Source organism: Sapajus apella, unplaced genomic scaffold (assembly GCF_009761245.1).
Source record: "Sapajus apella isolate SASKATOON/1434 unplaced genomic scaffold, GSC_monkey_1.0 scaffold85, whole genome shotgun sequence".
NCBI classification, from domain to species: Eukaryota; Metazoa; Chordata; class Mammalia; order Primates; family Cebidae; genus Sapajus; species Sapajus apella.
In genome coordinates this window covers 2,492,723-2,519,879 of record NW_022437025.1, presented here as the reverse complement: position 1 = coordinate 2,519,879, position 27,157 = coordinate 2,492,723, and the positions used below count along the sequence as shown (strand labels likewise).

Genomic DNA, 27,157 nt, shown 5'->3' with positions numbered 1-27,157 from the left:
CTAATTAAATTTAATAATAAAGAATGACATATCATGATCTACTAAGGTTTCATCCCAGGAATGCAAGAATGTCTCAAAATTATGCAACCTAAACTCTTAATTCATATAGCAATTGATATAAGAAAAATCATACCATCAAATTTGACATCTTCCTGTTTTATTTTTTACATGATAGCCTAAATAAACTAGAAATAAAAGTAAACTTCTTTAATTTGCTAGCAAGTATCAAAAGTCTGTATGGCAAGCATCAAACTTCATGGTGAAACACTCACAGCAGCCCCTCGAAGCCAGGACTGGACAAGGGTGCCAGTATCAATGCTCTTATTCACACTGGTCTGAAGGTCCTAGTGGAAGCCAAAAAAAGGGGACAAATGCTGGAAAAGATGAGATAAACCTATCATTATTTGTAGAAATTGTCGTGATTTCCTAGACTCCTTGATTCAAGACTCAACTCAAGAACTACAAGAGTTCATGCTGCCATCTGGTGAGATGACTGGTCACAGGGCACCTCCACTTTCCCAGTTCCCAGCAAGAATGCTTTAGAAGACACATTCCCCACTCAAGATGCCAGTCACAGCATGCCCCTCAAACTACACACTGTGGAAGCATAAAATGGGGCAAGATTTACAAACTATAAAACCATAATACAACATATATTTAAAAAAAAAAGTTGAAAAAGAGTGACATACCATATTCTTGGATGGGAAGATTCAATATTGATGTCAATTCTCCCTTTTCATTGTATATGTCTGCAGTTACTATAAAATCTTAGTGTAGAGCTCAAGAGTTGTTTGATAAATAACATCAATAAAAACCTCTTCCTTGACTCTCTCCTCATAGCTTCTGGGTAAATTTTTAGGGGGAGAACAAATTTGGGTACCTGCAGGCTTATGTATGTGTCAAACAACAAAGAAAGAATGAATTTTAGAAAGCAAACATAAAAATAATTGATTTCAAAGTTCTAGCCTGGGCAACATGGTAAAAACTTGTCTCTACGAAAAATAAAAAATTAGCCAGGCATGGTGCTGTGTGCTGTGTTCCCAATTACTCTGGAGGCTGAGGTGGGAGGGCTGCTTGAGCCCAGCAGGAGGAGGCTGCAGTGAGCTGACATGATGCCACTGACTAGGTGAGAGTAAGAGCCCATCTCAAACAAACAAAAAACCTACTAGCTCTCTTGCCGCATACATACATACATACTTATAAGTGTGTGAAGAGAGATTCAATTATTTTACATGTATTCAACATTTTAAAACCTTGAATCAGTATAAAATTTCTAAAGTGGTATTGATTAGAAACAACCAATGTTCATTCAAAGGTTTTAAATTAAAATGGCTCCATTGGAGAGCAGAGTGGCCAAAAACCAAGGAGCACCAGGGGCCACTGCAGCCACCCCCAAAGCCTTCGGGGGAACACAGCCCTGCTGACATACTAATTCTGAACCTGTGGCCCCCAGAATTATAAGCATAAATTTCTGTTGTTTTCAGCTCCCCACAACCTCCCACCCACACATATGATTCCGGAATGACTATTATTCTCTGGATGTTACTAAAGTGGCTCAATTTCCCTAAATTGTTATTAGTGGGACATTGTTTCTCATGGTTTCTTCACAAGAGAGTGAAAATAAGAATGCATCTTCTCATTGCTTTAGTGAAGAGACTGGTTTTTTCTCTTTGTAAAAATGATGTAACATGCAATTTTAAAGAAATTCAATTTGAGCTTTACTTTTTAAGTGAGACTATTTTTTCTCCCTAGAGAGAACATGTATATTGTTATTTTTACATATATACCATTTTCCCTGGAACAGCAATAATACCATATATATTTCAAAATAATTGTTTAACTTCAAGAAACAAATACATCAAGAAATTACTATTCCCAAAGGAATTTCCCTAAGAGGCATTTTTGTGTTTAGTTACAGTTCAATTTGAGAAATCAATCTCTGAAACTAGAACTTTATCTGCTATTTCCATCACATGTGTAACAAAGGACAGCACCCCAGGCTCCTAGGAGCAGGATGTTATACTACGTAGGACACCGCTGACCTAAACCCCAACTGGCCTGCCTGGCTGAGGCCCTCAGAAGCCTCCTGTCATCTACAGATGTGGTAACAACAGGCAGCAGTAGTGAGGCTCTAGCCACACTGGGGATGGCACAGCACTTGGTAAGGGTTCATCTTCCTTCTCTTCCATCTCTTCTCCTAAGTTATCATTAACTGTACTATTTTTCTGAAGTCACCTGAAGGCTGTAAGTTATTCACAACCTCAGAAGCTTATATTGATACATGATGGGAAAGCCAGGTGATATGGTTTAGATCTGTGTCCCTACCCAAATCTCATGTCAAATTGTAATACTCAATGTTGGAGGTGGGGCCTGGTGGGAGGTGATCAGAACATGAGAGCAGATTTCCTCACTGGTGCTGTTCCTGTGATAGTGAGTTTTCATGAGATCTGGTTGTTTAAAAAAAGTGTGTAGCAACTCCCCACCCCACTTCTTCCTACTCCAGCCATGTAAGATGTGCCAGCTTCCCCTTCACCTTCCACCATGACTGTAAGTTTCCTCAGGCCTCCCTAGTCATGCTTCCCGTACAGCCACAGAACCGTGAGCCAATTAAACTGCTTTTCTTTAAAAATTATCCAGTCTCAAGTATTTCTTTATAGCAGTGCAAGAATGGATGAATACACCAGGGATAAATCAAATGAACAGCATCAATCCTACAGAAGGAAAACACCAAATGCAGGAGAAAGCAAGGTGAAAGTTCCATTCAGCAAAGCTTCCACACTCAAAGCTTCTCTGCAACAGGCCAGCCTCTCCTGTTCAACACCAAGACAGGAACCACTGATATGCCAACTCACCTTTGCTGACAGGCCAGGCTAGTTTGCACTCAGGCTTACAGACAAGTGCCTCCCCTGAAGGGCACTCTGCAAATCCTGGGAAACTGAGTACCAGGCACAGAGGCCGCCAGCCCCTGCCAGGAACAGATGTGTCCCTAGTCCAAACACCTCTGCAACTCTTTTCCACATTCTCTATCATAGGGAACTCAACTCCTACAGCCCACTCTCCCTTTAAACAGCCCTTGCAAGGGACTCTTTCTGATCACATACATCTACATGGGGTCCAGTCTCTGCTCCCTGGGGCTGCCTGGGACAAGCTGAATGTTTGCTTCACAATGGTCACTTCTTGACCACTCAGGCCAGCCACCTGAAGTCCCTTATGCTTCCCTGTCTGGTGGGGACCAGCCTGGTCAGAGCTGCCTGAGGACAGACAGTGCACGGCTGCCACCACTGTAATTACAGGACCTTTCACATGTCTGCCCTGTGACATTAACCTGTCACACTAATATGGTTCGGTCCTATCCCCACCCAAATCTCATGTCAAACTGTAATCACTACATGTCAGGGAGGAACTTTGTGGGAGGTGATGGGATCATGGGGGCAGATTTTTCCCATGCTATTCTCGTGATAGTGAGTTCTCACAAGATACAACGGCTTAAAAGTGTAGCATTTCCCCTCATGCTCTCTCTCTCCTGCCACCATGTAAGACGTGTCTTGACTCTTCTTCTCTTCTCATCATTATAAGTTTCCTAAGGCCTCCCCAGCCATGCAGAACTGTGAGTCAATTAAACCTCTATTCTTTATAAATTACCCAGAATCATGCAGTTCTTTTTTTTTTTTTTTTTTTTTTTGAGACAGTTTTGCTCTTGTTGCACAGGCTGGAGTGTAATGGCACAATCTCAACTCACCGCGACCTCCGCCTTCCAGGTTCTAGTGATTCTCCTGCTTCAGCCTCCCAAAGAGCTGGGATTACAGGCATGTGGTACCACACCCGGCTAATTTTTTTTTTTTTTTTTTTTTTAGTAGAGATGGGGTTTCTGCATGTTGGGCAGGCTGGTCTCCAACTCCTGACCTCAGATGATCCGCCTGCCTCAGCCTCAGCCTCCCAAAGTGCTGGGATTACAGGCGTAAGGCCACCACACCCTACTTCAGGTAGTTCTTCATACCAGTGTGAAAACGGACTGATACACACCCTTCCAGGTCTGATGCCACCCTCCATGGATTTACCAACACTCAGCTTCTCCATCTGCATGTCTGTTACTGCTACAAACACTAACAAGACTGTGGAGGAGGGCCCTGAGACAGTGTTCTCTGGGCCGACAGCACACAGCATTGCAGCCATTAGAGTGTGCTGTGAGCAGCTATCCATGCATACTCAGAAAGTGCTTGGGGCACCTTTTTATGAGGCCCTTGGTAAAGGCAGGTGGGGTTCTATGCACATAGGGGGTTTCAATGACCTAATGCAATTCAACTTGCCTGCAGCTCATGCTGGCAAGAAGGAGACTCGGTAGATGACACTATGTCGTCAACAGAGACGCTCTTAGATTAAGGACCCTTTTATGTGCTTCCTTCAAGCAGCCTCTTTGGGAGTCTTGAAACCCTGCCCTGTGCAGCAGCCCTTCCCTGGGCTTCAGAGCCCTGAGCTCCTGTCTCTGCTTCCCAGCCAGGATGATTCTGGCTTCTCACACCTTGCTCCTCTGTGAGGCTGAAGCAGCTCATCAGCTTCATTCCCTTGAGCCCCAGTGACAAGAGTGAGCCAGGTAGAGAAGCTGGCCTCTCGTCTTTTATTTTTCCTTCCCAAGGTCTTTCCCGTTTAGTGTCTATTGGTGACCTGAGATCTCACAGCTTCTCCCCTCCCTCTGAACTCTCAATAAACCACCCTGCTTAGGTGTCATGGGGTGTGCTCTAGAGCGAAGGTCCGTAGGCTTTTTGGCACTACGGACCAGTTTTCATGGAAGACAATTTTTCCAAAGACCGGGTGAGGCAAGGGGACGGTTTCGGGACGATTCAAGCTTGTAACATTTATCGTGCACTTTACTTCTATTATTATTACACTGTAATACAGAATGAAATAACTCTACAACTCACCACAATGCACCATCAGTGGAAGCCCTGAGCTTTTCCTTCAACTAGACGGTCCCATCTGGGGGTGACGGGAGACAGTGACAAATCATCAGGTATTAGATTCGCATGAGGAGTGTACAACCTAGATCCCTTGCACACCCAGTTCACAACAGGGTTCGTGCTCCTATGAGGATCTAATGTGTCTCCCTATCTGACAGCAGGTGGAGCTCAGGCGGTAATGCAAGCAATGCGGAGTGGCTATGAATACAGAGGAAGCAACACTTGCTCAACGGTCACTCACCTCCTGTTGTGCAGCCTGGAGCCTAACAGGCCATGGACTAGTACTGGTCTATGGCCTGAGGGCTGGGAGCCCCTGCTGTATAGGGCACCCAGTAACCAGCCGCCCACAGTGCAATACCAACACAGGGACTATTTACTTCGCTATGCCTACATATTTTTTTCTTTTTTTGAGATAGGGTCTCACTCTACTTCCCAGGCTGGAATGCAGTGGCATGATCATAGCTCACCACAGCTTCAATCTCCCAGGCTCAAGCGATCCTCCCACCTCGGCCTCCTGAGTAGCTGAAACCCCAAGCGCACACTACCATGACGGGTTGATTTTTGTAGAGAAGGTCTGTCTGTGCTGTCCAGGCTGGTCCCAAACTGCTGGGCTCAAGTAATCCACCTGCCTTGGCCTCCCAAAGTGCTGGGAATACAGGTGTGAGCCACCGTGCCTGCCCTGTTTTTGTTTTTTCTTTTCCAGATAGGATCTCATCCTGTCACCCAGACTGGAGTGCAGTGGCACCATCATAGCTCACTGCAGCCTCAAACTCTTGGTCTCAAGTGATCCTCCCCCTTCAGTCTCTGGAACAGCTGGGACCACAAGCACATGCCACCAAGCCAGTGAATTTTTACATTTTTTGTAGAGACAAGGTCTCACTATGTTGCCCAGGCTGGTCTCAAACTCCTAGGCTCAAGTGATCCTCCCACCTTAGCCTCCCAAAGTGCTGGAATTACGGGTGTGAGCCACTGTACCTGGCCAGTTTTGCTTTTTAAAAATAACACACAAAAAACTTATTTGGAATTAAAAGCTCGTTTAAAACTCAAACATCACCTAATGGAATTCTCTCATTTTGCAGGTGGGAAACTAAGACCAGGGAGGGAAAAGACTCATGGGGCAAATTCAGGACTGCATTCTGGTGTTAACTGCCTTGCAGGGTTCTCCCTGGGACCCAAGTCAAGAACACCCCCAGGGAGTGGTGACCTGAACACACTACTGGCCCTCCTGCATGGCCACAGCCCCGAAAAGCCTGTGCTGATGATGCCCACTTCCTGGAGCAGGTTAATGCCCACTATCCTAGCTTCCCCCAATTCCTGCTCCCTCTACCACAACAGCAAACTTCTGAAAATGGGTTGGAGCACCCACAGATGGCAGAGGGGAATGAAGCTTTCAGCACCCTCTGCTGGGCTGCCCCCACATGGCACAGCTGCAGCCCCCTGGATGTTCACGGGCTCATGAGATGAAGGCTGCTGAGGTGATGCTGCAGTGGGAGGCTCTGCCCTGCCCACCTGGCATCCAGGCCCTGCCCTCACAGCAGCCCAGAACAAAGAGTCATTGATTAGTGACAAGCCACAGCTGGAGAGTAAGTCTCTGGTTGCAACAACAGACATAATCTTGAATTAGGAACACAGCCACTTTGAAGAAAACACAAAACAGCAACTGCTCTCTCAAGCCCCACCATGGGGCCCAGGACACAGAGGAAGTCTTCCAGGACCAAAGTGACCTCCAAGGCCCCCGCCTCACCCTGACGTGCTGTGCATACACGGTCAAGGAAGAGGTGCAGACAGAGTCATGGGAGAGTCTCAGGGCCACCTGCCCAAAGACAAGCTCAACGGTACAGAATTCCGCATGTGACGAAGTTGGAACTTATTCCACTGAAGCTGATGAAGGTTCAAAAAATAAAAACCAGCAGGCAGGGCACAGGGGCTCACAAATGTAATCCCAGCACTTTGGGAGGCCGAGAACCCAGAAGAATGGAGTAAGAGAAATCCCACGAAATTCCAAACAACAGACCATTTGTAGCTCCAGTCCCTGTGGCTGCAGCAGAGAACTACAACAGAAAACACGGTCTGCACTGTGAATTCAATGACACAGTCCAAGGAGGCAGTTGAGCACATGCCAGTCCCTTCCTTCTCCCCAGTCCCTCACAGCACTGACAAGGAACACTGACAAGCAGACACAGCTGGCATCCACGTGGCACTCACCATGCCAGGGCAGACATGGGACCAGCACACACCTCAGGCCAGAGCCCAGGTTCCATTTTCCTATAGACAGTCTCAAAAGCGCAACACAGAAAGAACTCAGTCATCCCTCCTTTACCGCTGCTCACAGCACTGTCATCTTCAAACAAGGGCTGCTCCCAATACCTTCCTGGCCCAACCCTGCTTTAGGAGAGCAGCAGGCCAGGGGTGGGAAGGAGAGGATGCCATCTCAAAACACTGCTCTATCTGAGAGACTTGGGCTGCCTGAGCGCCCTCCCTTCAGATCCACTTCCAGCAGGTGCCCTCCCTCTTCTGTCTTCTACCTTGTGAGCCACCTGCCACCTGTATATGTGTCCCACCTGGGACAGACAAATAACGAGCTCTCAACAGGAGAGTGCTCAGTAAATGGCTCCTAAACTTAGAAACCTCCTACCTGGGGTGCAGAGTCTGGGTGACAGTCCGTGGGTGTGATAGCAGGTATGCCCAGGGCAAGGTGAAATTGACCAACTGCTGCCACCACACCTCAGGCACAGCAGGGCCAAGCCATCTGTGACGCCAACAGGTTTCCCATCCCTTCTGGAAAACCAGCAACTGACACACGGGGGCTACCCACATGTGCCTCCAGCCCTCAGTTGTGAATTCCCGGCCTGCAGCTCAGGACGAAGCTAGTGTCTTGATGCTGCCTTCCACAGGGCCATCCAAGGGTGTGCGCAGGGTGTGGTGGTCCCGGGCAGCACTCACCTGCTCATCCACATAGGCGTCGATCCTCTTCTGGCACTCCAGCCACTCCTCAGCGACTCTGCGCAGCTCCTCCTCAGAGCGCTGGTACCTCTGCAGCAAGGTGCTGTATGTGTCCTCACTGCAGGTGTCGTGTGTGGTGGTTCCTAGCCTAGGAGAGAGAAGGCCTTGTAACAAAGGAAACAACCCAAAGGCAGAAACGTGCTTCTTGCTGCTACCATCCTGTTTTGTCATCTCACCTCCTAACATGGAAAACAGGGTGCCACTCTGCACCACGGCAGGGCGCTGTTTGGGATTGACAGATTCCCCATGCAAGGCACCGGGACAGACTGGTAAAAAGGAGATGCTCAAGGAAACAACAGCTTCTAAGAAAAAAATGAGCACTGAACAACACATCTCTAATGACTATGGCTTAATAATTCAGTTTACCAAATATGGAGTTGCAAATGAAAAACTTAAAAAATTAAAACAGATAAAAATGGAAATTAAAAATAATAAAACAAATATGAGACTGCAAAGGTATTTTTGCAGTCTCATATTTGGTTTATCATTATTTATACAACTGGCTCAGAGAAAACAAAACATTTAATGAGACATAAAATTTAGATCTGGTTTTCAAATCAAGCAAAACAAAATTTGATTTATTTAAAGAAATATAATAGTTTTCTGTCTACTATATTATATTCTATTAAGAAAGATGGCACAACGGAAAATGAGAACATAAATGGGAAACAGAAGACACACATGCAGGTGGACAGTGAGAAAAATATCTACATTTCTTAAAAGAGACTGTAAGCACGACAGCCCTTGGGAGACAGAAGGCTGGGGGCTAGGGTCGGGAGGAGGATGAAGCGAGGTGTGGAGACACATGTAGATTATTACCAGAAAAAAATCATGTTCCTAATACCTAAATCTATCAGTGTGAGCCAAAGTAAGTGGAATAAAGACATCTTGACAAAGATGGCTTAGAATCAAATACAACATTTATAATATATCAAGAGCACAAAGATTCTGTGCAGGGTTAGGGATCAGCATTGTTTATATAAAACACTAGAGGCCACCCAAATGTATCATGGCACATCTAGAAGAATCAGTACTAGATAACTAGATGCTTGTTACCACTTTTATAATTACGTCCACCCATTCACACATATACACACACTCATGTATATACACATGTATGTATTTTGAAATGGAGCTATGCCCATGGTTAACTAAAGATATGACTACAGCATGTTAAAAATATTTGTAGTGGACATAGGCAAAAAATGTGTAAGAAATAGAAAATTTTTTATAAAACCTAACTTTGTTCATGATTTTCTATGTTTTCAGAATTATTTTTTAATGACAATCTAATAATTTTATGATAAACAGTAAAGCTATGTTAAAACTGGGATCTTTTCACGGGTGAAATGGGCAGGAATGACTCCCTCTTCTCCCCCATCTCCACCCTCAGGTAAATCGTGCCTGGAAGTCTCGGCTACTGAAGCCATCTGTGCGCTCACCTACTGCAGTCTCTCCAGGGGAAGCAGCAGAGGTTAGGTGTAACTGGGCAGTCATTTAGGGAAGCCAGGCAAAAGGAAGGAAACAGTTCTGACACACAGGACTGAGGCCACTTCAAAACATCAAAGCAGTTCTTCTAAGGAGACAAAACTCCTCCAGACACGGACTTGAGATTCCAGCGGCACTGGGGTTCTGCCACAGTGCAGCCCGTGAAGTCATTTTTCTCCCATTTCTCCTCTGCCAGCCTTGCTTTTCCGTGACTGGTTTCCATTCTTGCACAGAATCCAATTTCTACCCAATTCCTACCTGCCCCTCCTCGCTCCACCTAGAAAACTGGGACACAACATTACACCCTGTCATGTGTTCCTTGTCCCACTCCTCCCAGAAGCAGGAACTCATCTCTTCCAAGTTATAGAATTCAGATTACTCTGAGCCAAGGGAGAGCAAAAGGGGTGGGGGAGGGGTGCATGGGCATCTTTGGTGGTGTAATTGGAAAGCAATCTGCAGGCACAGGGCTTCCCCACAAGCAAAGCTATGCTAGGATCAAAGAGTCACAGGGAATATCCACAGGGTTGAATTAAATCAATGGCTCAGCAAACAGGTTTCTGTCTAAATATTGAGTTTGCAAATATAAGACAGCACCATGGAAATAGGCTCACTGTAATGTTACCAATAATGTGTATGTGAAACATTATTGACAAGGAGAATGAAATAACATTGGTTTGGGTAAGTTTTATAAGCCTAATTAACATATATTTAAAGTGAAACCCACATTGAGCTACTGACACCCACAACTAACAGAAGCAGGCCTGAGGGATCCGCTCCAGACAGAAACACCCCCCGCTGACCAGCCAGGGGATCTGAGGGATCCACCCCTGATAGAAGCATAGAAACACACCCCCCACCACTGACAGGCCAGGGGATCTGAGGGATCCGCCCCGATAGAAACACCCCTACGCCCCACCGACTGGCCGGCCAGGGGATCTGAGCAGAGCCGTCCAGAGCCTTCAGATCCCACCACCAACTCTCAAGCATGACAGAGGATGGAGGTGGCTAGACTACTCTGTAAACACACCCACGCAGGACCCAGACCTAGGCACCCCCAGGAGAGATGGCCCAGTTCTTTAACAGATACATTTTAAGACAAAAAGGGATCGGGAGTTGGGGGAAGGAACCTGCCAATTACAGACTTTCAAAGGCTATAGGGGAAAAATAGAAGGGAGCAATGGAGAGTTACTATTTAATGGGTAGAGTTTCTGTTTTGGGTGAGGAAAAAACTTTAAAGTACATGGCGGTAATGGTTATAAATACTATAAATATAATTAATGGTATTGAAATATACACTTCAAATAGCTAAAATGGTTAGCTTTATGTTATACACATTTTACTATAATTTTTAAAAAATGTAATATACCAAAAGCCATTGAGTTGTACATTTTAAGTAGGTAAATGGTACAATATGTGTTTCATATGATGCAGATGCTGTAGACAGTGTCTGTATGTAATCAGTAGCAAAAATTCTTATGATTTATTTATTTATTTGAGACAGTCTTGCTCTGTTGCCAGGCGCCAGGCTGGAGTGCAGTGGCGCGATCTCGGCTCACTGCAAACTCTGCCTCCCGAGTTCAAGCAATTCTCCTCCCTCAGCTTCCAGAGTAGCAGGGACTACAGGCACGTGCCACTATGTCCAGCTAATTTTGTATTTTTTAGTAGAGACGGGGATTCACCATGTTGGCCAGGATGGTCATGATCTCTTGACCTCGTGATTCGTCCGCCTCAGCTTCCCAAAGTGCTGGGATTACAGGTGTGAACCACCGCGCCTGGCCATCAGTAGCAAAATTTTTATGAATTGTTAAATGTGTATCTGTACACTAGCAATGCAAATCTGAATTATGGCGAATCAGTCTCATGCTGACAAGTGAGTCAGCTGCAGAGCACAAAGGCATGGCGTGTCCTGGCATCATCCGTGGTGCTCCGGGAACGCGCTGGCTGGCCTCACTCCGTCCCTGTCTGTGTTTATCCTTCTCCCTCAACTGCCCCTGGGTCTCAGAAGTGAGAAGTTGAGGCTGCAGTGTGAGCCCCAGCATCCACACTGGAGGCATGGCTCATGGTTGCAGTCTGACCATTACACCCAATGAGCAAGCGGAAAATTGAGAACTAGGACACAGAAAAAAATGGGAGTTTTATGATACACTTCAGGTTTCAGTCACCCACTCACAGTCGGACAGGCATACCAAACTTGCTGGCTTACCAGTAAATTTTTTTTTAAAGATAGATACTCTGGAATCATGTTTTTAGAAATCCTCTCCCAAGATGCATGCCTTCTCATGAAAAGTGCTTTTGAAGAATCATAACCAGGGACAAAGCCTGCTCCACGTTCCAGATTCACCACTGTGAATTCTCTTCCGAAGTCTTTTCTTCTGCAAGGGTTATAGTAAGGACTTTCCAATCTGGACACGGTGGCCACAGAAGGGAAGGAATGGCTGAGAAGCAGGCTGGGGCACAGGGAAGACTGGAAGTATCTGCAACCCACCTGCCAGCTGGCCACACCCCCCATAACACCCTGTTCTGTTTTTTTGTTTGTTTGTTTGAAGAGATGGGTTCTTGCTGTTACCCAGTCTGGTCTCCAGCTCTTAGGCTTAAGCAATCCTCCTGTCTCAACCTCCCAAGTTGCTGGGACTAGAGGTGTAAAAGCCACCACGTGTAGCTTGTGATCTCTTTGTCCTCAATTCTCTTTGACCTAACTGCTTTCTCTAGAGGTAAAGTTGTGAAGTGAAGGTGGTCAGGATCCCTCAAATAAAATTTGGAAATACAGGAAACAAAGACTGGGTCAACCTACGGATTTTAAGAGAAAAATAGGAGCCTGGGCATGGTGGCTGACGCCTGTAATACCAGCACTTTGGGAGGCAGAGGCAGGTAGACACTTGAGTTTGAGACCAGCCTGGACAACATGGTAAAACCCTGCCTCTTCTAAAAATACAAAAATTAGCTAGGCACAGCGGTGCACACCTGTAATCCCAATTCTGGTTACTCGGGAGGCTTAGAAGAATTGCTTGAGCCCAGGAGATGGAAGTTTTGTATTTTTTAGTAGAGACAGGGTTTCACCATGTTGGCCAGGATGGTCATAAACTCTTGACCTCGTGATTCGCCTGCCTCAGCCTCCCAAAGGGCTGGGATTACAGTGAACTAAGATTGTGCCACTGCACTCCAGCCTGAGAAACAGAGCAAGACTCCATCTCAAAAAAGAAAAAAAAAAAAAAAAAAAAAGCAAGCAGTAACTGGTGTAGTCAACAGAACAATAATTTATTCCCTGGCTCTGTGAACCTAACGATTTTTTTTTCCTGTGATAGCATCTCACTCTATCACCCAGGCCAACCTTCGCCTCCTGGGTTCAAGCAATTCTGCCTCAGCCTCCTGAGTAGCCGGGATCACAGGTGTGCACCACCACACCTGGATAATTTTTATACTTTTAGTAGAAACGGGGGTTTTACCATGTTGGCCAGACTGGTCTCAAACGCCTGATCACAGGTGATCCATGCCTAGGCCTCCCTAAGTGCTAGAATTACAGGTGTAAGCCACCGCACCCGGTTCCTAAGTATATTTTAATGTGGTCAAATGTAGATGGCTGCTGTCACAATGGGTCTGTATTATGGAAATGTGCTCACATGTGGTAAATAGAACAAAATCACCAAACTGCAGACCTGTGACAGCTCATGCATGACTCAAGTGCATGGAACTCCGATCTGCTGAGCAACATCACATCCGGAGGAACATACTCCCAACTGAACATGGTACCAACAGGGCAAATACAGGCCCAACCTAAACCTTCTCACTCTGACCCCGAGCCAATACCCCATGAGTCACTGCTGCACTCTGTACCTTTTTCTCAGTGAAAGCATAGAAGCCAGCCAGCCTCCCAAGCATGAAGGAGCCACATGGATGCACTACACCAGAAGACAAAGCAACGGGGCCTCAAGAAGCACGGGAAGGCATGGAAAAGACACCAAGCTGTGTCCAGGGGGCCTCAGTCACCCTCAGACCCAGGTCTCTTCCCTCCTCCACGTCCCCTGCATGCCCAAGAGTCATAGCATGAACCATACTATGGCTGCCCGTCAAGAATGGGTCTTGTCAAGGAAAAGCACTGTTTACTGTAGCTTTTCTGTATTTATAAGGAATTTGTGGTATCAAATCTTAGAGGCATTTATGTTGACTTATCATTTAAAAGTTTAATTGTATTACTTCTTGGGTTTTGAGCTTTTGGCCCAAACTATCTTTTTCTCTAAGCCCTGTGATTTTTTCCTGCAAGAACTTTCACACTCGGTTGCACTCAGCTATATGCACACTAGTCAGGAGAAAAGACTGTGCTGTCACACCACAAAGACACACACGGGTTAAGGCCAAATACCTGATCTGTGACACCAATGTAGGCAAGTTGCTCTGAAGAAGTGGCTCCGAAAAGACCAGATTTTCAAACAGGTGTTTATTATGCAGTTCCCACGTCACCTGGAACTTTTTCAAGTGTTCATTTTCCTAGTTAAAGAAAAAAAAAAAAGATAAACAGAAGATTCAGTGATTGCTAAACACTTGAAAATTCCCAGAGGGATTCCTTCCCCTCTACCCTGCTCCTCCCGCCATGCCCACATTCCTTTCCACAGGCCCCGAGCCTTCTCCCTGTATGTCCCAAGGCACGCAGTGAATCAGAACTCTGACTACAAGGACATGGTTTCACCGAACTTCCCTTCTAAAATGGCAAGTTTAGAAGGGACACAAAAACAGGGGTGGCAGGTGTGCACGCAAAGTAGTAACTGCGCATGTTTGAGAGTAATTTCTCACAATTATGCTTTTTAAATGTCATGAAAACCCTTACACTTCAAACAGTTTAGATACATCAAGTCCCTCAATGCCAAAGGACAATAATTTTCTTACCTATTTGGAGAAAGCTTCCATTCTAATTAATACACACAATTTCTCCACTCACAATACCCTATTAGAGGTAAGGTCTTTTGTCTTCCTAATAAATGTAGCCAAACTCATCAATTACTTTGACAATACCATGAAAACCTAGAAGCGTCCAGTCATCACAGAGGCATGTCAACAGAGATGTACAGTAAGCCCCCAACACAAGATCACTGGGGTTGACGCCATTATTACCTTTCCTAAATGCAATGTTCACATTTAATAAGTCTTGCTACAACCATGCGTGTGTGAATCCATGCTTCCCTCTGTGAACTACACCGACACTACTTGTGTTCAGATCACGTTACATCTTTGGGTGAATGTTCCTGACTTCAATAATCGCCAGCTCTGGAAACTGCACTTCATCATGCTTGGCTACTCCACGTCTCCTGAGTCGGGTCACTCACAGGGACTGGGTTTAGAGGTCTGCTCCTGTTTACAATATAGCCAAGTTGAGTTGATGGAGACCTTAGCAAATGAACGACACAAAGATTTCATTGTTATGTCACCTGATAACCCTAGTTGGTATGTGGGCTGAGAGAACAAATCATCATGATTAACTTCTGTTCTTGAAAGTAAACTCCTATAAACACATTTGGAGAGCGCACACCAGTGATACTGCTAGACCACCGTGTGCCAGCCCTGCTGGGTAGAGCTCTGTTTTCACACCTGGAAACACAAAGATTGAGAGATTCAGCAATGAATCTATGCCATCTGCAGAAAACCTCAACCCTTCCATTTTGTTAACATTTCCAATATTTTTCCTCATCGTATTTTCACCAGTCCCTCTCAGATTGAAATGCCATCACTCCTGTTTCACACCAAGCGTATCTCAGAGCAAGCACACTCAGTACAGGAAAAATGCATGCGGCAGGAGACCAGGAACAGGTAACTGATACCCGGCCCCAGGCTGGAACCCACAAATGTGCTCATAATAATGAAGCAGGTGAAGTACCAAACCCATGCTGCCCAGGTGCTGTGCCAGGTATGAGGACACAAAGACTACCTCCTGCTACAGTAGGCACCTGCCCTCCAGGGGTTACTGGGGAACAGAAGAGCAGGTAGTGACCTGACTTACAATTTAGCTACAAGACAAAGAGTACACAAGAGCAAATGCAGCATCCAGATCAGACCAGGCTAGTGACCAGCTGAGGGAGAGGCCTCCTGGAAGAGCTGAGGCTTTGCCTGGCCTCCTTTGGAAACCTCTGGGATAGCCGTTTCCACCTGCCTGCCTATGAGTGGAATCACAAGTCTGGCTTTCTGGGACAGATGCTAGTGGTCACTGGGTGAAGACTGATTTATGAGGATGTTTGGCACTTTTAATAACATCTAAAATTACACTTCTAGGTGAGGCATGCAAGACAAAACAGCAGATTTCAGACTCACTTCACGACCTAAAATCAACTTGGCGTTTCCTTAAGTAACACATGCTAACACCTGAATGCCTACCATGGCCAGGCACTGTTCTGAGTGCTGAACTCAATGCCTCCAGCAAGTTTCCTGTGAACTTGGTGCTGCCCTGCCCATGCACCCATCTATAGGTGTGGAACCAGCACAGAGGGGCTCGGGTAATTGGATCGGGACATGCAGGGGTGGGATCTGCAGGATATGCTGTCTCAGCTCCTACGACGGGTGAGGCCTATGGGAGAACTGCTGAGCTGGAGACAGAAAGGCTTGTCAGTGATCCAAGGGCAGGCTTTGCAAATTGTTCTCACATCCCACTACAAAAAAGGTTTAGAAGAAGGAAGAGAAGATGTTTAGAATATAGTCCTACAATAGACAGAAACAGCAGGATATTTGAGATCTGTCTTTGTGGATGAAAATTTAGAGTTGACTATTATAGCATGGTGAGGCATTTCCTAGATGACTGGAAGCATAACTTAAGCCTAGTCCCAATTTTATTTTATTACTATTTTTAGATTTCTTTTCAAAAAAAAAATTAATTGACTGATCGATTGAGACAGGGTCTTGCTCTGTTGCCCAGACTAGAGTGCATTGGCACAATCTTGGCTCAATGCAACCTCCACCTCCCAGGCTCAAGCAATCCTCTCACCTCAGCCTCCTGAGTAGCTGGAACTACAGGCGTGCACTACCATGCTCAGCTAATTTTTGTATCTTTTGTAGAGACAGGGTCTCACCATGTTGCCCAGGTTGGTCTTGAACTCCTGGGCTCAAGCAATCCACCCACCTTGGCCTCCCAAAGTGCTGGGATTACAGGTGTGAGCCAGCACACTCAGTCCCCCAATTTTATTTTAGTACTTTTAGTACAAAAAATGTGACTCATTATCCTGTTTGATCCCCCTAGGCAGTGTGAAATAAACCTCACATGAGGGCATTCTCCAGTAGAGTTGCATTTCTGAGAATATCTATGTCCAAGAGACAACAGTAAAATGAGGGTGCTGTTCACAGAAGGGCTAATGGAGTTAAAGAATTAGCTGGCAGAGTCTGCACATCAAATTAAACCTGTTGCTTCAAAGAAAACAAGTGACAGGATTTGTGGCTAACCATAAAATCTGAGCTTTCGGCCGGGCGCGGTGGCTCATGCCTGTAATCCTAGCACTTTGGGAGGCCAAAGCAGGCAGATCACCTGAGTAAAGGAGTTCGAGATCAACCTGGTCAACATGATGAAACCCTGTCTCTACTAAAAATAGAAAAATTAGCCTGGCATGATAGTGGGCACCTGTAATCTCAGCTACTTGGTAGGTTGAGGCAGGAGAATCACTAGAACCCAGGAGGTGGAGTTTGCAGTGAGCCAAGATTGTGTCACTGTACTCCAGCCTGGGTGACAAAGCAAGACTCTGTCTCAAAAAAAAAAAAATCTAAGCTTTCAAGCAAAAAAGAAAAGTTGCATTTGCTGCTGTTGGCTTGAAAGGTAATACACATTTAAAGACCTTTCTGATGAGATCAGTGGTGATATGAACAAATATCATTTTTGATATTAATAAAAATGTCAACATCCAGAAGATATTCAGTGAACCAATATTTGCGAAGTGACCTGTGGATGACACTAGAAAACCATGCATAAGTAGAGGGTCCACTGAGGGTGAGCTGGAATCTGTGGATTTTAATGGAACAGAGTAAGGTAAGTTCAGTAATACAGTTTCAGACTAAATTGCAACTAACCATTAAATTCTCACATCTTGGTTTATCAGGATTTGATCAGACATGAAAATAGTCTTCCTTTTTCCAACTACATATCTGTGAAAAGTTGAATTTTCTTCAATAACTTCAACCAGACCAGACAACCTATGACAACAGACTGGATACAGAAGCAAACGAGACTTCCACTGCCTCTACAGAGATCAGGAGAGGTGTGAGTGACACACTCTTCTTAAGAAGTATGTTGGCCAAGAGCGGGGGAGGTTGGGGAGGGATAACATAGGGAGAAATCCCAGACATAGGTGACAGGGGATGGAGGCAGCAAACCACCTTACCATGTACCTACCTATGCAACAATCCTGCATGATCTGCAGGTGGGCAGATCACCTGAGGTCAGGAGTTCAAGACCAGCCTGTCTAACAAGGTCAAACCCCCTCTCTACTAAACAAAACAAAACAAAACAAAACAAAAATACAAAAAAATTAGCTGGGTGTGGTGGCAGACACCTGCAATCACAGGTACTTGGGAGGCTGAGGCAGGAGAATCGCTTGAACTCAGGAGGTGGAGCTTTTAGTGAGCTGAGATCATGCCACTGCACTCCAGCCTGGGCAACAAGAGCAAAACTGTCTCAAAAAAAAAAAAAAAAAAAAAAAAAAAGTTTTATTTTGGAAAATAGTTATTTTTAAGTATGTTATTTATGTTACATTATCTAATGTAAAAGTGTGTTATTTGTTACATTATTTAATATATGTTAAAACATGTGATTTATGTAATCTAATGAGAGTTTATATTTTTAAAATGACAATAAGCATTTTAAAAATTTCTCAGTTTGAATGTCAATACAGCAAGTACTAATAAAAATCCACATTAAAAAAAGCATGCTTTGGCCAACCGAGGTGGCTCATGTCTGTAATCCCAACATTTTAGGAGGCCAAGGCGGGTGGATCACGTGGTCAGGAGTTTGAAATCAGCCTGGCCAACATAGTGAAATCCCATCTCTACTAAAAATATAAAAAATTAGCTGAGCATGGTGGCACACGCCTATAGCCCAGCTACTCAGGAGGCTAAGGCAGGAGAATCACTTAAACCTGCGAGGCAGAGGTTATGGTGGGCCAAGATCGTACCACTGTGGCACTCCAGCCTGGGCAACAGAACGAGACTCCATCTCCAAAAAAAAAAAGCACACTTCAGGGTCCTAAATTTTTAAGTATAAAGGGGCCTGAGTCAAAAATGTTGAGAAAATATAATCACAATCATGTTGCTTTTCTAAACAAAAAGAAAAAAAAAAATGTTGAGAATTACTGCTCTGAGACAGAGTTCAAGTTTATCTTAAGCTGCATAGATCACTGGGTGGCAGTGTAATAATGTGGCTATACATTTGTGAAGATTTTGGGGTCCTGATTTGAATAACCCAACCATAAAAAGAGATTTTTTAGGTAACTGGAGTATTTTCATACAGACTGGTTATTAGTCGGTAAGAAGAAATTACAGTCAGCCTTCATGGATGTGACAATGGAACTGTGGCTACATAAGATAATGGATGACCACTTTTAAAGACACTTATTGGAATATTCCAAGACAAAAAGGCACGTTGTCTGGGACCAATATTAAAATATTGTATTAAAAAAAAAAAAAAAAGAGGGCAGAGGAGAAAGAAACAGAAGGCAAAATGAAGTCAGAGTGGCAAAATGCTGATTAATTGTGAAGGAGTACATAGAGATTCACTGTAGCCTCTACCCAGAATCCAGAAATCTCACAGACCATTTTCAACAAAGTCCTGTATTTCGTGTTTGAGATCACTGTTTCTTTGATGTTCTGTAGCTGTCACTATGCTGTATCCAGAGAAGGATTTTTCAACATCTCTACCTGGGAAATCTGATAAGCTTTCTTGCTGAACACTAGTACTTTTCAGTAGTTCTGATACTTCCTCAGCTATCATCTCTACCTTATTCTGCTTTTCTCTGGGGAGTCTGATTACTGATGGCCAGACTTCTTCACTGCATCCTTTAGGTCTCAACCTCTCCTATGCGGCCCATCTCTGTTTCTTCGAGTTGCATTCTACAGAATTCGTGGACTTCTTTCTTCCAAATCACCAGTTCTCTTTTCAGCTGTTTATTGTTTCATCTATCCATTAAGCTTTTCCAAAAAATTATGTTTGATATTTTTTTCAAATCTGAATGGTCATTCTTTAAAGTATTAATCCTTAACTCCTAATTTCAAACTTTTACAAAGTTTCTCTAAGCACAGTTCAATTTAATCTTACGGAAGATTTAAATTTTTTGAAAATTTAAATCTTTTGTTCTGTGATTCTGTCTATTGCTTCTGCTGGCTCTCCACCGTGCTGTCATGAACATTGTGTTTCATAACTTTTTTTACTGTGAGCTGCTCATTTGGGGAGATTTTACCTATTTGAATTCTGAGGTCACATAGAAGGCTTCCAGAGGTGACCAGCAGCTGCCTGACTCTACCAGCAACCTTGGACCACTGTAAAGTAACTTCCAGGCTTGGGCTGTTTCATACCACACCAACATTTATTCAGACTCCAACTCAGGTGGCAGCTGGTTGACAGCTACCAAGTCTCTGGGAAGCTGTACTCCCTGCATCCCGACCCTGAGGCCATAAATGCTGCGCATCCCTGATGTCCCTTTCGATGCTCAGAATTTTGACTTCAACCTTACTGAGGGGTGTCGTCACTTACAGTCCCAGCATTATGTGCAGACCCCATCCTGGGCTAGGCTGTATCTCGTTTCCCAGGATCAGAAGAAATCCCAGTAAGAAATGCTGACTTTCAAGCCCATATATTTCTCAGGATTCCAGTTTTCAATTGGTTTTTCACCACTACAATTTACTCCTTTTCATACCATCTCAGCCAGACATTTTTAAATATCATCTCTTTTATTTATTTATTTTTGAGATGGAGTTTCGCTCTTGTTGCCCAGGCTGGAGTACAGTGGCACAATCTCGGCTCACTGCAACTTCCACCTCCCGGGTTCAAGCGATTCTCCTACCTCAGCCTCACAAGTAGCTGGGATTATAGGCGCGTGCCACCACGCCCGGCTAATTTTTTGTATTTTTAGTACAGACGGCGTTTCATCATGTTGGCCAGGCAGGTCTCAAACTCCTGACCTCAGGTGATCCAACCGCTTCAGCCTACCAAAATGCTGGGATTACAGGCAACAGCCACAGTGCCCAGATTATTTTTTAGTATCTAGTAAATTCAGTTGTTTCCCTTGGAGGAAGGAACAGTTAAAGGTATCTAATCTGCTGGACCACTAGAAACTAATGTGGATATTTCTATGTGTAAAGGAAGTGAAAAAAGACATTGATCAAACAGCTTCCAAGTTCATGCATTTTTTTTCAAGCCATGAGAAATTATTTCTATGTAAACTGCTAGGAATTTGCTCTAATAAATATGGTTCCAATTAATTTTTCTCAGCTTCATGAAACAGTATCCTACAGTAACTATCTGAGGAGGCACAGATCTCAGCAGCACTCTCTGGAGAGCAGCAGCAGCAGCTCTCTTCACTACCAGAGTCTCTCTGGGCACAGGTTCAGATGGGCTGGAGAGCATCCTTCTTAACCTGAGCCAATGTTCTTGTAGGAGACAGAGGAGGGGCTCTGGATTTGCACCTCTGAAGGACAGGCAGACTCTCGGGTGAAGATAGGGAGGCAGTGCTGCGAGAGATGCCCGAGGAAGGAAGAGGTACCAGAAGGAAGCCTGGTGGCACTACCCAGTGGACTCAGACCTTGAAACAGGATAACTGCCCACCCACCCACCTCCCACCCTACCCATTCACCTCGCTACCTCTTCTCAGAATGGATACCTCCCCATGGCTTGGTGTAGTGAAGCTTGAGGAAGTCTGTGAACCCCCTGAAATGACTTATAATTCTATGTATATAATTTTTTCTTTTCTTTATGAGATAGGGTCTCACTCTGCTGCATAGGCTGGAGTGCAGTGGCTCACCACAGCCTCAACTCCCTGGGCTCAAGTGGTCGTCTTGACTCACACCTCTTGAGTAGGATGTGTCATCATGCCTGATTAATTTTTTTTTTTTTTTTTTTGTATAGATGGGGTCTCCCCATGTTGCCCAGGCTTGGCTCAAGTGATCCTCCCACTTTGGCTTCCCAAAGTGCTGGGATTATAGGCATGAGTCAACACACGCGGCCTGCATGTAAATTTCTCTCAGAGGTCCTTCACCTTTACAATCAGATAAAGACCAATGCCAACATTTACTGTATTTGTTTCAAAATGTAGTTTTACCACTAAGAAAGCACCTAAAACTAGATGCTCAGCCCCCTCACCATGTGATGCCCTGCACCACCTCTAGACTCTTCAGAGTCCTCACCTGCAAGAAGGCTCTCATCAGATGTTCCCCCACAAACTTGGACTTCTCAGCCTTCTTAACCATAATAAATAAATTCCGGCCAGGTGCAGTGCCTCACGCCTGTAATCCCAGCACTTTGGGAGGCCGAGGCAGGTGGATCATGAGGTCAAGAGATCGGGACCATCCTGGCCAACATGATGAAACCCCATCTCTACTAAAAATACAAAATTTAGCTGGGCGTGGTGGCACGTGCCTGTAGTCTCAGCTACTAGGGAGGCTGAGGCAGGAGAATTGCTTGAACCCGGGAGGTGAAGGTTGCTGTGAGCCAAGATTGCACCACTGCACTCCAGCCTAGGCGACAGAGTGAGACAGAGTCTCACCTAGGCTGGAGTGCAGCAGCATGATGTTGGCTCACTGCAACCTCTGCCATCCAGGTTCAAGCAATTCTCCTGCCTCAGCCTCCCGATTAGCTGGGATTATAGGTGCTTCCCACCACACCCGGCTAATTTTTGTAGTTTTGGTACAGACAGGGTTTCACCATCTTGGCCAGGCTAGTCTTGAACTCTTGACCTCGTGATCCACCCACCTTGGCCTCCCAAAGTGCTGGGATTACAGGTGTGAGCCACCGCGCCCAGCCAATTCCTTTTCTTTATTTAAAGAAAGCAAGCACCCAAAACTAGCACCCAAATACAGTGAAGAATTATTTAATAATAAAGTTTAAGAGATGATGAAAAACTCCATAGACTATTAGTAATAGTCAAGGAAGCTTTGAGGGCTTGTGTCTGGGCGGCTGGTCTCCTTCCAAACCGCGGAGGCATTGAGGCTATTGAGAATTGAGTGCACCCAACCTGGAACCACATTTCTATACCATGCTCCTTCCACCCACTGTGGTAATTCCTCTTTTGAGGCAGTTGGACCCATTTGTGTCTCTTTTGTTAGGACGATCAGATGCCCATTGGCCAGGCTGGAGACAGGGCCTGTCTTGAGACTGCAAGCCTATCCTTAACTCAGTGCTGGCTTGTTGAGTGAATGCATGCATGCATAAATGAATGTCACCGGGCTGTAAACAAGCTGTTCTCTACAGCCTTCATGGGCACGTCCCCTAACACCAGCTCTGTCTACAGAAACCAAAGGATGAACCTAAGCAAGACACCGGAGACTTCGGTCTCCCTATAATGGTACGTATCAGTGCTCACCTCAAACTGCTCCCCCATGCCTCGTTCCCTGGGCCTCAGGGTCCTCCAAATAGTACTTCCCTGAGGTGTCACCTGGTTATCGAACCACCCCATGATTTTATCCAGTGGCAAAGTCCACAGGAAAGACAAAGAGGAAACAGGTCCTCTCCTGTAGAGGACACGGGCCTATGACAGTGTGTGGGGGTGTGATGGCGAGGTCAGCACACAAGCATCAGACGCTTCCTCTTGCCGTATGCTTCTCTTCAGTTCACCTGAACAGAAAGAAAAACACATTTCTCTCTTACCAGAGTGCCAAGAAAGGTGCTGATGGAGCGTGCAGCCTGGCAGAGGGCGCCGTACTCCTCAAGCAGGAGGGAGATGAACTGGTGTGCTTGCGGTGGGCCCTGCAGGCCAGATGGTGCCTTCACCTTGGCGGCAGCCGACAGCTGCCGGAGAAGGCGGACCTTCATCTCCAGCACATACTCCCGGGCTTGCTGTTCCAGACGCTGGTACAGCTGGTAGGGGTCCCTCTCACAGAGCCTGCACAGAGAAGAGAGTCACCAGAGCCTGCCCACCAGGGCCCCATGGCTGGCTCTGATGTCAATGAGCATCTTTTCTGAAGCCCTTCCACAGGGGACTACCTCTGAAGACAACAGTCATCTTCCTTGTAACCACCTGTGAGAGGCATGATCACCCCACCTAACAGATGGGGAATCCAGGACACAGAGTGTGTCACCAGGGAACAGGAAAAGTGACATTTACTGAGCTTTCTCTGTACAGCACTGTTCGTGCAGATGCACTAATTCAGTTTGCTGCGTGGAGGTTCAGTGCCTGTTTTATGGAAGGGGACATTTTGGCCCACATGGGTTGGGTGAGTTGAATGAACTCACACAGCCGGCAGAGCACGCTACCACCTCTCCTGAGACAGGGTCTCACTCTGTTGCCCAGGATGAAGTGAAGCGGCTCACAGCAGCCTCAACTCCCTGGGTTCAAGTGATCCTCCTGCCTCACAATCTCTTGAGTAGTATGCGTCGTCACACCTGGTTAATTTAATTTTAATTTTTTTGGTATAGATGGGGTCTCTCCACGTTATCCAGGCTGGGCTCAAGTGATCCTCACACTTTGGCTTTCCGAAGTGCTGGGATTACTGGCGTGAGCCACCACATTCAGGAAAAATAACATTTCCTGAGCACACACTCAGACACGACGCTGGGGACAACTGCTTCTGAAGGCTTATATGATAACAAGTAAAAAGCACTGATCCCAGGAGAGGTGCCACCTGGCTACAGACCTGGGGCAGCCTGCTCTTTCCTTCTTTCTAGGAGCTCAGTGTACAATCCAAATGGGTTTGTATTAGGCTCATCACCAGAGGACATTTCAGACACAGTTTATACTATTTTTTAAAATTATCCCACCAAAAAAGCAATAAAGCTATGTAAAATAAAATTTGTAGGCTGAAGAGTAGGGAAAAAATAATACATGCCCCATGACTAGGCGCCAAATGCAATGAACATTTTCATGAATTTCTCTCTAAATTTTGGGATAATCCACTTTTTTATTGACACAAATATTTATATGATAATCCACTTTTTAAAACTTATTCCACAGTAGTGGCATTGCTATGGTTAAATTTAATTGTATTTTAATCCAGAAGCCTCTAGATGGAAACCTAAAACCAATGATATAACAACAAATTCGTCCATAACTAATCACCAGGAGAAATCAGTTTGAGTTCATCACTCTAATAGAAATGATTCATAAAATGTACTGAACTACAGCTCCTGGATTTTACAAAGTAAATCCTTTCACCTTCTACATACCACATTATGTCAAAAGAAAAGAAAGTTGTTACCTGTTCTATTTTTAAACTGCCATACTACCTGGGTTGTAAAAGACAAGAGCCAAGTAAAATCTTGCAAAGGAACATGTGAAGCCTTATGGAAAATGTGGTTTAAAAAAATACATAGATGAATGGGATTCCCATTATGGTTAGTGCATTTCAGATAGACATTAACTTTTTGAGCATGACAACTGTAATTTCAATTACTAGTATAAAAAAAACCGTCCCCTGGAACCAGGCGTGGTGGCTAACACCTGTAATCCTAGCACTTTGGGAGGCCAAGGCAGGCAGATTATGAGGTCAGGAGATTGATACCATCCTGGCTAACATGTGAAACCCCATCTCTACTAACAATACAAAAAATTAGCCAGGAGTGGTGATGGGTGCCTATAGTTCCAGCCACTCTGGAGGCTGAGGCAGGAGAATCACTTGAACCCAGGAGGCAGAGGTTGCAGTGAGCCGAAATTGCACCACTGCACTCCAGCCTGGGCGAAAGAGCGAGACCCAGTCTCAAAAACAACAACAACAACAACAACAACAACAACAACAAAAACTGCCCCCAAAACAGAATATATTTCATCTATTTAAAGAAAGCCATGGCCAGGCACAGTGGCTCATGCCTGTAATCCCAGCACTTGGGGGGAGGCCAAGGCAGGTGGATCGCCTGAGGTCAGGAGTTCGAGACCAGCCTGACCAACATAGTGAAACCCCATCTCGAAAGAAGAAGGAAGAAAAGAAAAGAGAAGAGAATATAAGAGAAGAGAAAAGAAAAGAGGGGAGGGGAGGGGAAGAAGAAAAGAGAAGAGAGAAAGAAAGAAAGGGAAAGAAAGGGAAAGAAAGATAGAAAGAAAGAAAGAGAAAAGAAAAGAGAAAAGCAAAGCAAAGCCACAGAAGACAGAATAGTCAAGTTTTGACAGAGATAACCAAACTTAGAAGTAGCCTGGACACCCACGTCATTGCATGTCAGACTTCAATCCCTTTTATTTTCATTGTCTATTACTGTATTTTATAAATTTAAGGAAATAACTATGTGATACTTTTGCAAACAGAATGATTTTTAAAGTTATATAAAAAGTAGACGGCGATATGCTAAAGATGCTATGGAAGCTCACTCGCTAAATCACACATACATTCAACAGACACTGGCACATCAACCACATACTGGCTGCTCCTCTAAGGTACTGAAGATGCAGCATTAACAATCCGTGAAGTCATGGGTTTGATGTGATGGTTATACATTTTTTCCTAATACTCACTAGGACACCTAACTTTCTCTGTTGTTGTTTTGAGACAAGGTCTCACTCTGTTGCCCAGGCTGGAGTGCAGTAAAGCGATCCTAACACTGCAGCATTGAATTCCTGGGCTTAAGCATGCACTCCTCCTATCTCAGCCTCCCAGGCAGCTGGGACCACAGGTGTGCTTCACCACACCTGGCTAACCTTTTTTTTTTTTTTTTTTTTGTAGAGATGAGGTTTCACTATGTTGCCTAGGCTGGTCTTAAACTCTTGGGCCCACGCAATCCTCCCACCTCAGCCTCCCACAGTGCTGGGATTACAGGTGTGAGCGTGTCAGCCACCAAGCTTGGCTGGAAACCTAACTTCTAACAAAGGCACATAAAACAGAGAAGCATCTCATGCAATACCAATGGCTTGCAGGTCAAACCCTGAACATACTTGGCTGAATTCAATGAGTTAACCTAATCTATGCCTAATCACTATCCCTGCCTCCAGGATAGAATCTACTGCACAGCAAACATCAGTTTATAAAGCTCCCAACCAGGTGCTGTGGCTAACGCCTGTAATCCCAGCACTTTGGGAGGCCAAGGCAGGTGGATCACAGAGTCAGGAGTTCAAGACCAGCCTGGCCAAGATGGTGAAACCCCATCTCTACTAAAAATATAAAAATTAGTCAGGCATGGTGGCAGGTGTCTATAATCCCAGCCACTCGGGCGGCTGAGGCAGGAGAATTGCTTGAACCCGGGCGACAGAAGCTGCACTGAACTGAGATGGCGCCACTGCACTCTAGCCTGGGTAACAGAATAAGACTCCGTCTCCACAAAAAAAAAAAAAAAAGGCAACAAAACTCCCAAATGTGCTGCATTCAAAATATGAGAAAAAAAACCCAAATGAGAATCATCCCATGAAATGGCCATCTCAAATCTGTTGCTTTTATTTGAAACATTTCAAAAAGCATAAAAACATATTACATCACTGGGCACAGTGGCTGATGCCTGGAATCCCAGAGCACTTTGGGAGGCCAAGGTGGGTGGATCACCTGAGGTCAGGAGTTCAAGATCAATCTGGTGAAACCCCGTCTCTATTAAAAATACAAAAATTAGCTGGGCGTGGTGGTGGGTGCCTGCA

At 45.1% G+C, this 27,157-nt stretch overlaps 1 protein-coding gene across 3 annotated transcripts in view; it reads right to left on the bottom strand.

Annotated features, from left to right (window-relative positions):
• FAM193A (family with sequence similarity 193 member A) overlaps positions 1–27,157 on the bottom strand; it is a 196,838-nt gene that overhangs the window by 74,899 nt on the left and 94,782 nt on the right. For all 3 annotated transcript variants that reach the window (XM_032253969.1, XM_032253968.1, XM_032253967.1), the window contains exons 5-8: positions 23,260–23,494; positions 13,804–13,928; positions 7,895–8,046; positions 2,853–2,857 (exon numbers count right to left, since the gene is read on the bottom strand). In XM_032253969.1, coding sequence (XP_032109860.1) covers positions 2,853–2,857; positions 7,895–8,046; positions 13,804–13,928; positions 23,260–23,494 — 517 coding nt within the window. The remainder of the gene's footprint in view (positions 1–2,852; positions 2,858–7,894; positions 8,047–13,803; positions 13,929–23,259; positions 23,495–27,157) is intronic.